The sequence below is a fragment of the Nipponia nippon genome, unplaced genomic scaffold (assembly GCF_047370975.1).
Source record: "Nipponia nippon isolate SJK-2023a ecotype South Korea unplaced genomic scaffold, ASM4737097v1 scaffold_8, whole genome shotgun sequence".
NCBI classification, from domain to species: domain Eukaryota; kingdom Metazoa; phylum Chordata; class Aves; order Pelecaniformes; family Threskiornithidae; genus Nipponia; species Nipponia nippon.
In genome coordinates, this window is record NW_028262402.1 from 39,214,452 (window position 1) to 39,231,803 (window position 17,352).

General features: G+C 39.8%; 1 protein-coding gene across 7 annotated transcripts in view; it reads right to left on the reverse strand.

Annotated features, from left to right (window-relative positions):
• FOCAD (focadhesin) overlaps nucleotides 1-17,352 on the reverse strand; it is a 135,734-nt gene that overhangs the window by 106,946 nt on the left and 11,436 nt on the right. For 6 of the 7 annotated variants that reach the window (XR_015700932.1, XR_015700933.1, XM_087741424.1 and 3 more), the window contains exons 4-6: nucleotides 17,094-17,168; nucleotides 15,369-15,523; nucleotides 10,108-10,212 (exon numbers count right to left, since the gene is read on the reverse strand). Coding sequence is in view for 5 of the 7 variants with exons in the window: in XM_087741424.1 (XP_087597550.1) it covers nucleotides 10,108-10,212; nucleotides 15,369-15,523; nucleotides 17,094-17,168 (335 nt within the window). In the remaining 2 variants the exon portion in view is untranslated. Of the gene's footprint in view, nucleotides 1-10,107; nucleotides 10,213-15,368; nucleotides 15,524-15,960; nucleotides 16,429-17,093; nucleotides 17,169-17,352 lie in introns of all 7 variants that reach the window. The other variant, XM_087741427.1, reaches the window with a different exon arrangement.

Consider the following 17,352-nt stretch of genomic DNA (forward strand, 5'->3'; position numbering starts at 1 on the left):
GAACTCCACTTTACGGCCAGCCCTCTGACAATGGTTGCATTTGAAAAGGTTCACTGAGGCTTGGTAGTCACCTGTTCTTCTCAGATTAATCTATCACCAACACCTTCCCCACCTCCAAAGTCAATGACTGAAGGCCATCTGTACCACCAAGAAGTGTGACGCTTGCATCAAAGTGACTACCCTGGTACAGTAGCAGGTGGAGGAAAAGCTGGGCAGGAGAGGAACCCGAAGCATATAATTTGTTCTGTCAGAAGCAAAATCAAAGTCATTTGACTAGAGCAAGTTAGTGTAAGAAAGGAAAACACAATATGAGAGTGTGAACATTAAATTTCCTGGAGACGTGGGAAGTTGGAAAGAACCGGTGATGTGAAGGCAGGTTCATCACCACCTCCATCAACTGCTTCTGGAGTCTACCCACTGTCCTTGCTGTGACTGGCCCCCTTATTCCCACCTGCCTGCTAAGTGTCCTTATTTCCCCCAGTTTCCTTTCCTGCTTCAGCCAACTACAAGCAGAGTAGTGTAGATTCTTCTCTGGGAAACCAATAGCTTCACAGCAGACAACCAGATACTTCCCTGCTCTCAGAGCAGAAACAACTTTCCTAATAGCAACAGAGAAAAGTCGGAAGAGAAGAGTCTTGCTGATTCCCACAGATCTGCTAGACACATGTGAAAGAGCAGGGCTATATGAATAAGTGGAAAGGCAACAAATGCACGCACACCACACAAGGGTGACAGCCACAGAAAGCGGCAGCATAAATCTAGGAACTGCAGATGATGCAGACCACTACCTTCGGTTTGGTTAACCATCTTTCCTGTTCACATGTCCAACAAATCTGTGCTACACAGCAGAGAGATTTTCAGTCAGTTTTACCTATATAGCACTAGATGACCTGAGATCCACCAACTGAAGTAGTACATCTCAAGAGAGACTGCCTCAGACACTTACCATGCCTTTTAAATAAAAGTGAGAAAGAATTAAAAAAAAAAAAAAAGAGAGATAAGGACAGCACAAACACCCGCACACCTCTAACATAACATTAAAACTCCCTACATGTGTTTACAGGCCAATGTGACTTTCATGTATGTGAACTGTCTCACTTAAAGGAGAGCACATATGGAACACTGCAGTGAAGAAACTGTTAGTTTTCTTGATATACTGTTAATTTTACTACAGTGAATGATATAGCCAAATAAGCCTTTTAGAAAGGATTTATAATGGTATTTGGTTTGTTTGTTACTGTTGTTTTAAAAACCTGTGAAAACCAGGAAGCCCAAGATCTGAAGCAGCCTTTTTATTACAGAAGACAACATTCGTCAAGACACACTTGTATTCAATAGCATTGTGCTACAACACAGGTTTCATCTTGAGCAGCACCAAACAAACCCAGCTCCAGGTGAAGTGAATGAGATCTGCAAGAATCCCATAAAAGAATTAAAAATATGTATCTATTTTTTTCTGTTACATAGGAAATTTGAATTACATAATGTGATGGTGTATTAAGGCTTCCTTTAAGTGAGCTAAAGGTAATACTTACCTGCTATAAACAGGAATGTTCAGTTATGCTATGACTAGTAAGATACTGTTTCTGAAAAAACACCATTTAGCAGACATTTCCTTAAACTAAAAGAAGTGCTCCTTACTATGTTATTTTACAGTCTCAGTGTTAACATTGTTTGAATTCTGGGCTACTGACTAGTTTTGAGGATAATCAGAGAGTAATAAACATCACCATTAGCCAAATGAAAGGCCCACCAAATTATGAAAGCTGGTTATAGAATATTTTACATACTTAATGCCTCTTGTTTTCTTTGCAATGTGGTCAGAATAGAGTTAACAACCAAGGAGACTGCAAATATCTACTTCAATAGCTCAGGAAACAGCGCATAACTGCCGTGTCCTTACATGCTACCAAAAAATCTTAATAAGAATTCTGAGCTACCTGAAGAGAAAATAAGTTTTGATCAACTGCTTCTCTTCAAAAGCTTCAAACTACGTTGGATCTTCAGGTGGGAGTATGTACGAAATTTGCTCTGACCGACAAAGCACTTCTTGCCATGGAACGATATTCACAAAGCAAAAAGTGTTGTTAATATGCTGTTAGGCATCAAGAAAAAGCTTTTATTTATTGAGAGAGACTTAAATGTAGCACTCAGGACATCAGCCTAGAGGTCTAAACGATGAGAATATTTAGAATATAACTTGTCAGCAAGGTTAAACCAAAGTCAGGTGATTTCTATGTAGACATGAAGACAACTGCCTTTAAGAAAACAGCAGAAATCCACAGGAATGCAATAAAGTCAGATAAATAAAACTGCTGCTAAGTCATCTCCATATACAGACACGCTAGAGCCTGTACACTACCAAGACTCGGAAGTATGACCACAAACCTATCTTCAAAATCTATTTGCTATGAACATGGCAAATAACACTAATTTATTATCATAATACATGAGGAAGTAAACATTCTTAGTAAGGTGACTTAAATAGTGGAAATAATTACAAAATCAACAATAGAGCTGAAAAACCACAAATAGTGTCTGAGCAATCAAATCAAGGAAAATCACCACCCATATGGGCTAACGGAACTGAGAGCGATTAAAAAGCTATTGTACCTAAAGACAGAAGGAAATTTAGCAATGGAACCTGGTATCTTACATCTGGCATTTCTTTAATGAAGCTTAAAAGATAGGAAACTTAACATATTGTATTTAAATCTTTATAAAAGAATAATTAGTAGCTTTCAGCTTACTCTATTAAAAAAAGTCAGTTAAATTTGGAAGTGCTCATGCTAAGGTAATGAGACCATATACACACCCAAGAAGAATTAAAAATAAAGTAGCTGGACAGGATCTTCAGGAGCAGGTATTTAGCTTTCTTTCTGGATTAACTAACAGCTTTTAAGCTAGTACTGTCTTAGCATTTAGAAAAATCACATGAACAAAAAGGGAAGCAAAAATATAACAAACTCTGCTTCCAAACCACTCAGCGGCATGAAAGCATACAGTTTTGCACACTTACGGATCCATGTTCTAGCAAATAGAACATTAGATGAGATTCTATTTGGAATTGTCAAAAATCACTGTGGAAAGCAGGGTACCATTGTCTAATGGGTATTGGGGCAGGAGGGGGAGCAGGTCGCAGTAGATTTCAGTCTCAGCACTGAAGTCTTTTGCAGCCTATGACTGGGATAATTCCAAAAGTTGCAGATGCCATCTTATTTCAGTGTCGTATTCAGTGTAGAGAAAGTTTACCTCCACTCTCTGCACAACGTGCTCCAGTGCTCATAGCGAAACATTTTTCCTTATATCCAGTCAGAAACTCCTGGTTTTAAACTTATGCTCACCACCCATTGTTCTTCCACCAAGAATAAGGCTCTGTATTATTGGTAATCTTTCTTCTTCTTCATCTACCAAAGGTCTTGGGAGTCTGGGGAGGTCCCTGCTGACTGGAAACTAGCCAATGTTATTCCAATCTACAAAAAGGGCGAGAGGGAAGACCCAGAAAACTACAAACCTGTTAGTCTAAAATCAGTTCGTGGAAAAATTATACTGGGTACTATTGAAAGGCATTTAAAGAACAATGCAATCATCAGGCACAGTCAACATGGGTTCACAAAGGGAAAGTCCTGTTTAACTAATTTGATATCCTTCGATGATAAGGTTACCCACCTAGTGGGTGAAGGGAACGTGGAGAATGCAGCTTTTTCAGATTTTAGTAAGGCTTTTGATACTGTCCCTCACAGCATCCTTCCAGGCTAGTAGTCCAACTGTGAGATGAGCAGGTTCATGGTACACTGGGTGGAGAACTGGCTGGACAGCAGGGCTCAAAGGGTTGTAGTGAATGGGGCTACATCTGGCTGGGGACCAGTCACCAGTGGTGTTCCTCAGGGTTCAATTCTAGGGCCAGAATAGGGTTCAATATACTTATCAATGATCTGGATGCAGGAGTTAAATGCACAATTAGTGAGTTTGCTGGTGATACCAAACTGGGAGGTGCTGTTGACTCTCTCGAGTGACAGGAGGCCTTGCAGAGGGCACTGGATAGATTGGAGCATTAGGCAATCATTAATGGCATGAAATTTAACAAGAACAAATGCTGGCTTCTGCACCTGGGATGGAGTAACTCTGGACACAAGTCTAAATTGGGAGAGGAGTGACTGAAGAGCAGCCATGCAGAAAGGGATCTGGGGGTGCTGGTTGACATTAAGCTCAGTATGAGCCAGCAGTGTGCCCTGGCAGCCAAGAGGGCAACCCACGTGCTGGGGTGCATCAAACACAGCATAACCAGTCAGTCAAGACAGGCGATTATCCCGCTGTATTCAGCGTTGTGCAGCCTCCCTTTGAGTCCTGTGTGCAGCTCTGGGCCCCACAATTTAAAAAGGATGTGAAGGTCCTTGATTGCATCCAGAGGAGGGCAACAAAGCTGGTGGAAGAGCTGGAAGGCATGTCCTGTGAGGAGCGGCTGAGGACTCTGGGTTTGTCTAGTTTGGAGAAAAGGAGTCTGAGGAGTGACCACATTGCTCTCTTCAGCTTCCTGAGGAGGGGAAGTGGAGAGGGAGGTGCTGAGCTCTTCTTCCTGGGATTCTGCAACAGGATGCATGGGAATGGCTCAAAGCTGCACCAGGGGAGGTTTAGAATGCACACAAGGAACCATTTCTTTACCGAGGGTGTGGTCAAACACTGGAACAGGCTTCCTAGAGAGGCAGCTGATGCCCCATGCCTGTCAGCATTTAAGAGGCATTTGGACAATGTCCTTAACAACATGCTTTAACTTTTGGGGAGCCCTGGAGTGGTCAGGCAGTCAGACTAGATGATTGTTGTAGCTCCCTTCCAACTGAAGTAGTCTATTCTATATATTCTTCAGTCCTTGGGAAGGCTGCTGTTAGGTCCCCTCCAAGTGGTCTCTTCTCCAGCCTAAACATACCCAATTCCCTCAGTGAACGGCATGTGTTCCAGCCCTATGACCACCCTGGAGTCCCTCCACTAAACTTGCTCCAGTTTATCACTTCTTTCTTGTACTGGCAGCCCCAAAACTGGACACAGTGCTCCAGATACTGTCTCTAAGTGCCAAGGAAAAAGCATAATCATTTCCCTCGATCTGCAGGCCATGCTCCTATTCCGGTGCCCATCTTTCAAGTCAGTTATTAAAAATGTGGAGAAATTTAATTATTCTTATGGCTGTCTCATGAAGACCTGGAAAAAACACATCTGTCAGTGTAAGCACAAGCTAACAAGGATTAGATTAAGGGATAGTGTCATTGCAGCCAAAGTATCTTCATTGAGAACAGAAATTTCATACAAGACGACATGTCAAGCTAGCATGTAAGAATCAGAGGTTGGTAACTGAAACTGGCAAATTCAGACTAAAAATAAAAGAATGTATTTTCACTGAGGAAGAATCAGTCACTGGAACAATTTCTCAAGCTCAGAAGATAGTTGTTTTGGTTTTGTGAGGGTTTTTTGGTTGTTTTTTGTGGTGGTTTTTTTTTTTTTCCGCTGGGTTTTCCCTCTGCTCCTCAAACAACTTTTCTTCCAAAGAGCTGTGTTTCTGTTCAGGCAAATAAATAATTTGAAGACAGAGACTTTCAGAAAGCTGGCTGATGTAATGGACTACTTTAAGCATGTTCAGAAAACAGATACTAATATCACAAAGTATGCATTTATTACAGGTCTGGCCTTCATATTTGGGCCTAGAAGCCTGGAACTTCCCACATTCATTTCTCTAAAATTTGTTAATTTACATTAATGGTCTTCATATGTCCACCTTCTTTGATTCTGTAAACATTTTTACTAAAGTTAGAGAGTCTTTTACAATCTGTGTACGAAGACTAGAAAGGCTAAGGTTATTGCCTCATTGCAACTTTCCAAAATGACAGCATGCAAGAGAAAAAACTTGTTGCCTGTCTGGTACTTGAATCCAGCAAGACTATAGACAGGATCATTTATCAGGCAGCAAGCTACAAATACTGTTCCCATACCATGCCAGCACCTTAGAAGTGCTTAGCCCTGTATAGACATACAGAGTTATAGCAGCTGCTCATTTCAATACCTTTGTCATTTTAAGAACTAGTTACTTTTCCTAGTGAGAAGAATATGTCTCCAGTCATCTAAGTGCTGCTATGACACTGAAGTCAGTGGAACCTTCATAAAGTCAGCACATGTAACACATCAAGTCTAGAAGTAAAATGGCTTACTATCCAGAAAAAAAGCGAAGCTTTTACGACAGATTTTGTGTGTTCTGAAACCAATATAACTGCACTGAACTGGATGATGAAAGAAATCGGCTAAGCTCCATGGTGAACGGTGATTAATAATAAAACACCAAAATGTGCAGCCCAAAAAAGTTCCATTTGATAACACTATTAGCAGTAGGAAAAATGAGGTGTGTAGATGCAATTTATTATCAATACTAACTTAAGAATTACTAGCACAGCACTGTAAAACGCACATCTTTAAATGACATTGTAGTGCTACTACCCTAAATTATTGCCAGTGGGTTCAGGATAAAGCAAAATGCACTACCAGGCACAGCAGCTATCCACCTGTAAATACATAAGTGTCTAGGGAAACAAAGATAAATCTTATGTGAGGGGCAACAATAGAACAAAAATTATTTTTAACTTTTAGGTCATCGTAACTTTTTTGTTTTATCTCTGAACACAAGAGAGCACCAATCTGATTTAGGGCACAAATTCAGTGACAGATTGCTTTTTCTGTATGAGGAAACAACGTCTGCAGTCAACATACTTTTCTGCCTATGCAGCTGTGACCCTGGCTGTTTCAGAAATAAGGAATAGCACTTTACTCCATCAAATATGCATTTTTAAAGCATTTTTCTACCTGCTCTGAATTTGATTTCAGAAAGTTGGCAGCTCTCCAGAATGTTAAGACAACAAAAACATGGTGAATCATTAAGAATAACATAAAATACTGGTTTGTTAAAAAAGTTAATAGCTTTCAGCAAAAATTTATAGCCAAAGTTCTGTACATGCAGGTCATAACTCACTTGCACTGAGAACGCTGACAAGCACTCATCAAAAACTGCTCTTCCTTGCCCTCCCACTCAATTCAGCTTGAGCTTAGGTTACTGGACAGCTATATTAATACGCATAGGAAACAGACGACTTTATGCCAGACAAGATAAAACCACTGGGAATGCACAGTGAGACCAACTTGCAGACCACTTCTGTCTCTGCTACAGCCGGTCCTAACTTGTAACAAAAAGTACACATCATCCCATATGTGAATTTAAAAATCACATAACTTTTTTCACATATCCTTAAAAAAACCCCAGCATAGTTGTTTTCATATTTATCCACACTGGAATACAAGTTATTTAAAAAAAAAAAAAAAAAAACACAACCAAACAGTGGTATTTACACAGCTTATGGAAACAACCAGGAATCCCAAAATTCAGTGATATATGATGCAGTTTTCTATCAACTTACTAGGGTGAAAGGAACATTTCCTACTTTCTTTAGGAACAGAGGTAATGCCTTCTCTATTTTCCAAGGTTAATCTGCTTACAGAAAGTGGAGAATCCCAGCATTAAAACTACAGAAGCTTCCCTAGATGAAATCAGAAAACCTACGTCGTGGGTTGATCTTGGCTGGCTGCGAGGTGCCCACCAAGGTGCTCTCCCACTTCCCCTCCTCATCCTGCTGAGGAGAAAATGAGATTAAAAACTTGTAGGTTGAGATAAAGGCAGTTTAATAAAGAAAAGCAAAGGCCATACGTGAAAGGAAAACAAAAAGATTTAGTCTCTACTTCCCATCAGCAGGCAATGTCCAGCACTTCCTGGGAAGCAGGGCTTCAGTACGTGTAATGGTTGCTTTGGAAGACAAACACCTTCATAATGAATTTATCTCCCCTGTCCTCCTTTCTCTTAGCTTTTATTGCTGAGCATCATGCCATATGGTATGAAACATCCCTTTGGTCAGTTCAAGTCAGCTGTCCTGGCTATGTCCCCTCCCAAAGTCTTGCCTACCCACACCTTACTGGCCTTTGAAGAGGTGGCATTGGGCTGGAGAGACAGCACTGCTCAGAAGTAGCCAAACCACTGGTGTGTTATCAACACCCTTCTAGCTGCAAATACAAAGCACAGCACTGTGATGGCTGCTATGATGGGGAAAGCTAACTCCATCCCTGACAAACCCAATACAACATAAAGAGACAAAACCCCCAGAACTGCAAGACATTATTTTCTCCCATTTCTTTTCAGGAGCTGTGCATGATATTACATCATCACAAGCAGCAGTATTATAAAAGTAATTCTATTGTCCAGAATTAACATTGGTCTAAACCAAGTTTATTTATCACCCTGTAATACCGGTTTTAAAATGTCCCAAGAGAGATGACAATAGCAAACTACTTGAGAACATACTGGTGCTTTTTGATTCTTCATTGATGATTTCTGTATGGAATACTTTCGCAAAGTTGACAGCATAATATATAAAAACCGTAACAGGAGATTATTGTTGGTGAGCTATTGTATACATTCTTTTATTTCTTTCACAAATCAAGTTTTAATGGCACTTGATAGAATGCAGCTACAAAAATTGTTATCTAAGAAGTCACTGAATAAAGACAGGTCTTTCTGTACACTACAACCCAAAAGTCAGATCTCAAAAATCACAGGACCTTCACATACTAGATCTTCAAAACAAAGTCAAACAATCTGACATCTCTATTCGTTGAAGTTAACTGGAAGCAAAAGTAAAAACAAAAAATGTATTGACTACTTATGTCTGATGCTTATTTTCAGTTCTCTGTTGCTTTTAAACCATTCTGAATAATCAAATTTCACCTTCCTTGTACGTTACCAGCACTTTTTCCTTTGGTAGGTAGGGGGGGGGAAGAAAAGTAATAATCTTTCTTCACCCTACTGGGGAAAGGCTATTTCTTTATTCCAGCCACATCCTACTACCCTCTTTTTCACACACAGCCTGGATTAAGTTGCTTTAACTTAGCCTCTTCTAGCAGAAAACTTTGAATAAGTTTATTTACTACTAATGAGAGAGTCTCCAAAAGAGTTCCATCTTACTACCCTTCGTTACCTGCCTTTTCAATTACAACTGTTCTATACAAGTGTGGACTTTGTCAAAAGAACTGATATAGCTAGAAAAACAAAGGCACCCAGGATTTCAGGAATGCAAGCGCATCCAGCACTCCAAAGTCTGTTTAACGTTTCTTCACCATTTCGTTTTGCTTAAGTAAAGACATGATTCCCATCTTCCAAACAAAAAAGCCTTTTATATCCTTAAAGCATTATAGCTACAGCCTGGTGAAATGATACCTCTTAACTGCATAGAAAGCAACTTGAAAAACGTTCATGACTTCTACCAAGCTCAGACCTTCTCCAGAAAAGATACAATAGCAGCTGTTAATGTCTGACTCACGGTTTCTCAAGAGCCGGATGAAGTCACTAAGATGTCCCCTCAGGAAGGCTGCTATTGCATGACAAGCAGCTTTATATGAGCAGCTCCAGATGCATCTTTAAAACATTTATTTTTACATGGCAACCACTTTAACAGTAAAAGTATTTGGGAACCTTGCCTTGATAACAGGAATAGAGCAGGAAAAACAAGTGAGAGACAAGTGGTCCACAGTCTTACAATAAAAGACTTACTAAAAGTAGTATAAGCAATCATCCAGCTACTGTATTTGAACAGGTCCCAGTATTTATTTGTTCTTTCTCGCACACAGCTTTCATGTTGCCATTGCCCCTTTTGAGCTTATGGTGGCAATCTTATTCCTGTGCCATAAAACTCTAACACTTTCAACCAAAAAATCACAGAATCAGAGAATCATTTAGGTTGGAAGGGACCTCCTCAGATCATCTAGTCCAACCCATGTGCTCAAGCAGAGTCAGCTAGTGAAAGCTGCCCAGGATCACATGCAGTCAAGGTTTTGATATCTCCAAGGATGGAGATTCCACAACCTCTGTGGGCAACCTGTGGCAGTGCTTGATTACCTGCACGGTATTTAAAAAAAAAAAAAAAAAAAAGAGACAGACTGAAAGCCAGTATCAATACTTAATCTATGTTTTTTCTGGACATCAGACAAAAAGTTACCATGGTATCTAAATAAAACAAATGTGAAACTAACCTGATTCCATACAGATTCCAAACAGGCTCATCTCCATCTTTTCCAAGTTGAATAGCTTGAATTTGTAGTAATTTCCAAATAGTTTTTACTAAACCATGCACATTCCTGTAGACAAAAAGAAATACACTACTGTCATGTATGTAGTTACATTAGTTGATTCTTCCATAATTCCATTCTTCCATAAGCGGGGGAACCCAGGAACAAAATTGACACTCAAGCAACCTTAAGGACCTCCTAACATCTGCCTACACAATTTTGGGCAAGTTGTGCATCCACGTGTCTTAGTTTTCCTTTTTACCTAATGAGTAAGACAGCAGAGAGAATAATAAATGCATCAATTAAAACTTTTGATGGTTTGCTTCTACCATATCTTACAAGTACATTTGCTGTCCCTAGCTTAACTGGAACTGGTGCTTTTAATATGTTAAAAACAGAAAATTAGCTCTTCTCTGAATGGAAGTGTATAGGTAAACATCCAGCATGGCACACAAATTTCAACCATGCCACTGTCTAGTAAGAGAAAGCAAGAGAAATCACACTGTCAGAAGATACTTGAGACATCTAGTTTGTGCTGACTTTTGATCTCAGGAGCCAAGGACTACATAAAATAGATACATACAGCTATTTTGTCACCCTCCTCCTATGTTGTTCAATTTACCATTCAGGAAAACTCAAGAAACAACAGTATTTCTGGAATTTTGATAGGATTTCCCATATTCTCCTGCAGAGACACTAATGAAATTAACAAAGTCCACCACAAAGGGGGAAAAAAAGCTCTGTGACCATGCAGTAAAGAGCTCAAGAAGTCTAGAGCTTATTACTGCTTGGCTGAGGTTACGAGGACAACTTTTTAAATTTTGCTCTCCTCTTCATAATTAAGTGCTTTCCACACCTTTCCAACCAGACCATGCCAGATCCAACCCAACCCCTTCTCAAGAAAATAGCCTGGATTCTATAATGAAACTCTTTCACAAGGTGAAAATGTAGAAGCGGGGGGGGGGGGGGGGGGGGAAGTCATGGTTGATTCTTTGACTTTTCATCTAGAACATGCTATACAATTGCATCATCATCCCCTAATAATCTATTAGATAGTTTACTACTCACGTTAATAAATCATAATTACTCATCACTTTATTCACATAATGAACATGAAGAGCTAAGATAATATACAATTATAAGAGATCGCCAGCTGACAAGAATTTTTTTCTATCGCACAGGGCAAGATAAGGGATGAAAAAGAGAATTGGGTGCTGGGGGGTTTTTTTGTTTTTCTTTTTTACTGTTCCCCCTTCTTTCCTACCTAGTGGGAAAAAAATCTGAGAGATCTATTTTATCTGTAATTCCACTTTTCCATCAGTGAATGGAAAACTGCAGGAACTCCCCAGATAGCGAGCTGCAAACAAGAAATTATTGCAGAATTTATGCAACCCTCTCATAGGACAAACAATCAATCATCCTCATCTAGCACATGAGCAAACTGAGAAACAGGAATATTAACTCTTTGGCATAGAGTGCAGTATGCTCCACAAACATCTTCCTAAATTATTACTGAATATACATACATTTAGACTTTTAAGCTATACCAATAAGTCTGAATAAATTTAAGCAATTTCTGTCAAAGAACAGGAAGACTTTACATGAACACTGTTAAAAGACAGGAGTTTACACACACAGGCTGGACCAACACCAGCACAACGATGTGTGGTAACAACATGTAAATCACAAAGAAATATCATAACTTGATATCTACAAACATTTTACTGAAGATTCAAAAATTGCAAATGCAAAGGATCATATGATTATAGAATCATAACCTAAACCCCCTCAAATCAGTCATAAAAGAAAATCGGAACACAGGCAAATACCACTTTTAACTGCCAGACCTTTACTATATGTACCACCACCTGCAGACAGACTGTGTTCCGTAAGCGGGTATAGCACACCAGGGAATATCTAGAGGTTCCCACAGTGGATCTCCCCACCAATAAATGGTTAGTTTCATATTCCAGATACAGGCAAAGTAATATATTCTGTCTTCTGTGCCTTTCATACTTTTGTCAACAGTCCTGGAAAACACTCACCCAGATCAAAACTGACAGAATATGCTTCTGTTTTCTTTTTTTTTTCCAAAAATGGACCAGTTATAAGATGTGCCTGTAATCTTTACAATAACTGGCTGTCATGACATCTGGCTCTCGAAACATTGAAATCTGACTATACAAGAAAACATGAGGTTTGATAGAACTCTGCTAGAAATCAACCAACACAAAGGCATGTAGCAGGCTTCTAAATCCCAATATGGTCAACATAACACACAGAGGAAGAAGGAGAGCTTTTTGGATGGGCATAGGGGATAAAGAGAGAACAGCAACCTTTTAGATACTTCATGGCTAGAAAGAGTCAGTTAAATGGGTATTTGCTAGCACGTTCCCCAGCTTCAATTGGGTAACTGTGCAGCGAGGAGGAAAACAAACCATAACACACTCAATAAGAGAACAGGCTCCCCTGTTCTGAACCTCCTGTATTGCTGGTCCTCATTCCCAGGCAAGAGGTTGGGGGAGAATGGCTGCTTTAGGCTTTGCACTCAGCTCCTGAATGCAAGCAGCACAATGGCATGACATATTGCAAGGATTTCCCCGCCTCCTACAGGCATGGATGCTCAGGTGATAAAAACATTCAGAAAACATACATACACACAGAAATCTTCCTGACAGTTTCTTAAAGATTAGAATAATCCATTGTTTCACAGGTTTTTTAACAGATTGACTTGATTATTCATGCTCATTCATTATTGAAAACAGGCTGCAGTTTTCCCATCATCTTCTACACAAAAAGCTGGAAACTGGTGTTAAAAATGTTTAAAAATGTGCATGTATATATTTACAAATGTATACATATTTTGTATATATGCATACACACATAAACACACACGTAAGTATGATGTTCCATGAAGTTTAAACTCTTGTGGCATCAGAGGAAACTTAACAGCGAGACTAAGAGACAGTTATGGTACAATGATGCACCAGAGAGCTAAGAATATATTCACATTTGTATAATAAGTAGATAGTGTGAACCGCATAACAAGTCAACTCAAATAAGCACTGGATGGTCACCTCTGACAAAGCAAAATGTCTTTCCTAGCAGGCAGAATTTGGTATACCTGACAAAATAAACCCCACCAGGTACACCAAGCCTCTGCTAAGTTCATCATAACAGAAGGAAGAGAAGCAAGAACACAACACGAGTAGTCTTTGCCAATAAAACATTCACCTAACTCCATTCAGCAATGAAAGGTGCTCAGCAGTTTCAAGTGCCTTTCTGCTGGCTGCCACTGGCTGCTAATTTCATATTTACTTTATTTTAGAGACACAGTGCACACAGCAGTGTAAAGCCATGGAGCAAACCTGAATAAAAATTTGGCAGGGAACAGGATGACAATCAGCAGGCTACAATTCTAAGAGAGTCAAGGGAAAAAAAAAAAACTATCAGCACCGAAATGAACCAACCTGAAATTGTCAGTTTAGTCAGCTCCTGAGGCTACAGGCATTTTAAACCCACAGACATCTGTGGTTAGACTATATACACCTTGCTGTGCAATCTACAGTAGATGTGGTTTGAATTGTGGCAGCTTGGGGGGGAGGGGGCGGGGCAGGGAGGAAGCTGCCAAAAATACATGAAAGGTTCCTGGGTAATTTGCCAGCACTTACTATAGCAATCAGTCACGTGTGTTGGTTTTGCACATGGAAAAATCTAAAAATGGTGTAGAAATGGGGCAGATCCAAGCCCTTTTAAAACACAACTCTGATTTTGTTTTTAAGGTTAACTCAATCCTAATACCCCATTTTACATTTTTTATTTTCTGAAGTACAAAATTGTATTAATATTTCGTTTCCTTATAAACCATTGATACTGTAACAAACCCTTAGCTGAACATGTTTCTTAGTCTGGAAGCCACAGCTAATGAAACTTTCCCTCCACCTTACCCCACCGGGACTCAGGTTCTCATAGTCCAAGCACAGGTGCTTTTAACTTTTGTTAACAGTGCAGATTCTTCCCTTTACCCCAAGCTGAACTAGTAAAATTTTGTCATTTGGAGGACAGTGGTTTGCAGAAACTATTCACATTATAAAAGTATATTTACAGAACCTTTCCTAGAGGTCCATAACTACCTATCATAAACTCAGCATAGAATCAGCATCATCACAGCAAGATCCTAGCTGTAAACAAGCAAGTCACAAGGAGAGAAACAGTCTTTTTTAAAAATAGCTGATTTCTTAAGCATTTCACTTGTTTACTCAAACTCATCTTTGGCTCAGACTGACTATGACAAACATCAGCCTAAAACTGATCATGTGAAGGTTAGAAGGGATGAAAAACGTGTCTTGAATAGCGTGGTTCTTGCAACCTCTATGCTGAGCCCACCAGCATAATACATCACAGGTGTAGCAGCAATTAGCTGGCTTGGCTAAAAAACAGCTCTAGCATTCTCTAGGAAGAGAATGAGAAGGCTTAGTGCAGAAATCCAGTTAGCTGCCAAAAATCAGAAGAGAGAAGGATAACCAAAGGAACTTTATAAGGTTGGTAGATTTGAATGGAAACATCTTCCCAACCATCATTTGACTTCCCATTTATAAATTTTACGCACAGTGTCTTTTTCCCCCCACAACTGCATTCGCTCACTATGTTGCACAGGCTCAAAACACCATTGTGAGATGTACGCATTATATTTGCAGAATTTTGTAAGACGAAGTAGCTGTAGAGTTAGGTGAAGTGTTTTTTTCCTCAGCAGACACGGAAATAAAATCCAGCATTCCTATCCCCACCCACAGTCTTATGGTGGCTATTTCAGCAACCAGTTATTTGGACAGACTGATTAGGAAGTTATTTCCCTCCCCCAAAATGGAAGTTGTTGCCATTTTCTTCCCCATTCCCCATGACAGAGGCAACAAAATCAGGCAGTGCATTGATTTCTTAGGTTCCACAGTTCAAAGTTCAGAGCATTAGTCTAAACCGCTAACGATTTCAGCTTCCATGCATAGGATACTCTATGAGTTCTTAAGTCAGACGCACACTGTCACACTGCCAAAACGAAAGCAACAGCCTTCAGCAGAGTGGCAGGGCAATGCCAGTCCTTAATGCCACAGCTTATTTGAAGATACCATCATTTACAGAACCTTTCCTCTTCCCCTGTATTTACAAGGAAAAAGCAATGACTGATAACCAGCTGACAAAAGACACAAAATCAGGCAACGAAACACTACCTTGCTGATGGAATTAGGTTGAGAGCTCCATGAAGAACATAGTCGAGTTCAGCATGTTTCTCTGCAACAAGTGCCACCAACCCCTCAGAGCAGGCTGTTCGCAAGGCAACGTTTTCACTGCAGCACTTCTCCCAAAGCAAGTTCAGAGCAGGAGTCTGAAGTCAAAAGCATGAGACATAAGCAATGAGAAGGCTGACACTGATTTCTCTTCATTCATCTCAAACACACTTTTAAATAAAAATCTGCTCAACAGCTTCTCCTGAAGTCTTAGAAAGCACAAGAGAGGAAGCTGGGGTACAGATTCTACACCTCAGAACAGCCTTTCCTAGGATGGCTCCCACTTTCCTGCCCCTTACTGCCTATGCTCTCAGTAGGGACAGGAGTCTCTGAGAAAAGGGTAAGGCAGATAAATTTTTCAGTTGTGCCTATGCAGGTAAGCTACCATCAATTTCAGTTTCCTTAAAAAAATCAAGGTGCAACTGGAGACAACTCAGGAACTGCTATGTCAAACTATGTCTACAGCAAAGTGTAGTGCAGACAGCTAGAGGAAGGCATACTAAGGTCTATCCAGAAGTAAGTCGTCTTTACTCACCATATGAAGTCCTCAGTTCTCTCCATTTGCTAGTAAGCACAAAGATTTGGCAGTATCCATCAAAACTGCTGCTTGTTTTCATGCTACATTTGCATTCACAGATTAGTTTGCTGACTTTGTAGCTTCCAAATGGAGAAACAAGGAATGTTTTTCAACAACTGAACACTGCAAAACACTCCGGAATAAAAAGGGAGCCTGTAATGTCTAAGCAGCACAATCTTCTGCTTCTTAGCATTTCAGAAGGTGGTGCTGTATTTCAGTTTAATACCTTCATGGGGTGGCAAATGGGAACAGTCAGCTTGTAGCTCAAAACAGAATGTCACTTGGAAACATGATTATTATCAGGACTGTTGGAGGAGCTTCTGTTAGAGAAACTACACACCTCCAACAATCCTGCACATCAGAACTCAGCACTTCTCAGGTTTGGGGTTGGTAGTTTGGGGTGGGGAGTGGGTTTAAGACGTCTGACTGGGAGGAAAAAAAAAAAAAAAAAAAAAATCGACAAATCATTTTCTGCTCATTTCTGTACAAGTCAGCTTTTGCAGAGGGAAAACAGAGGAGCAAATCCTAACTAAGACCTCTCCTACACTGCTGTGACACTTGCAAATGCCAGCATTTCATATGCTTCTCAGTTAACAAGACAGACCTGGACTTAAGTGAGCTTGACTCAACTAAAAGGCAAAGTATGCCTTTGCACCACGCTCTCTCAAAGAAATATAAGCTCTATTTAGCTAATATGAAATATAACACCAATACAGGCATGCGAAATGCCATACTTCTTGAAATTTTTATAGTGATGTAAAAGACTTTCCTACTCAAGTGACAGTGTCTCACCATATGGCATTTTACTTGCAGTAACGTAAACAAACTCAAATAAAACTCTCTTAAACTGAGCATAGCTAGATGTTGGTATTCTGCAGAATTAAGACTCCTGCCATTAAGACTTCTGATGGAGGTAAAACTGCTCTTCTCATCCCAGAGATTTACCATTTTCACCTGTATTCCCAGACACATATTGCTAACTACCTTACTTCTGGATTTATTAAAATTACACAATGGGGAATGGGAAACCATAGAAAAACATAAGCACATATGGATGGGAGAGAAGACAGAAGTCAAAGAATGCCACAGACCTGGTCAGATGCCTGTCTAATCTTCTCTGAAGAAACTTTTTCTTTCAGTACTGCAGCAATCAGATGACTCACTGCCTAAAAGAAGAAAGAGAAATAAAAAACACATGCAGATCAAGTGTTACCTTCCAATTCTCCATTAGGAAGCATTTACACTGCTGTTCCATATGATCATTTTATCGTGACTTGAAATACCAAACTTACTGGTATGGAAACTGAAATATGTTTTAGGGCCAAAAATCTCTGTAATGATGGCATACTA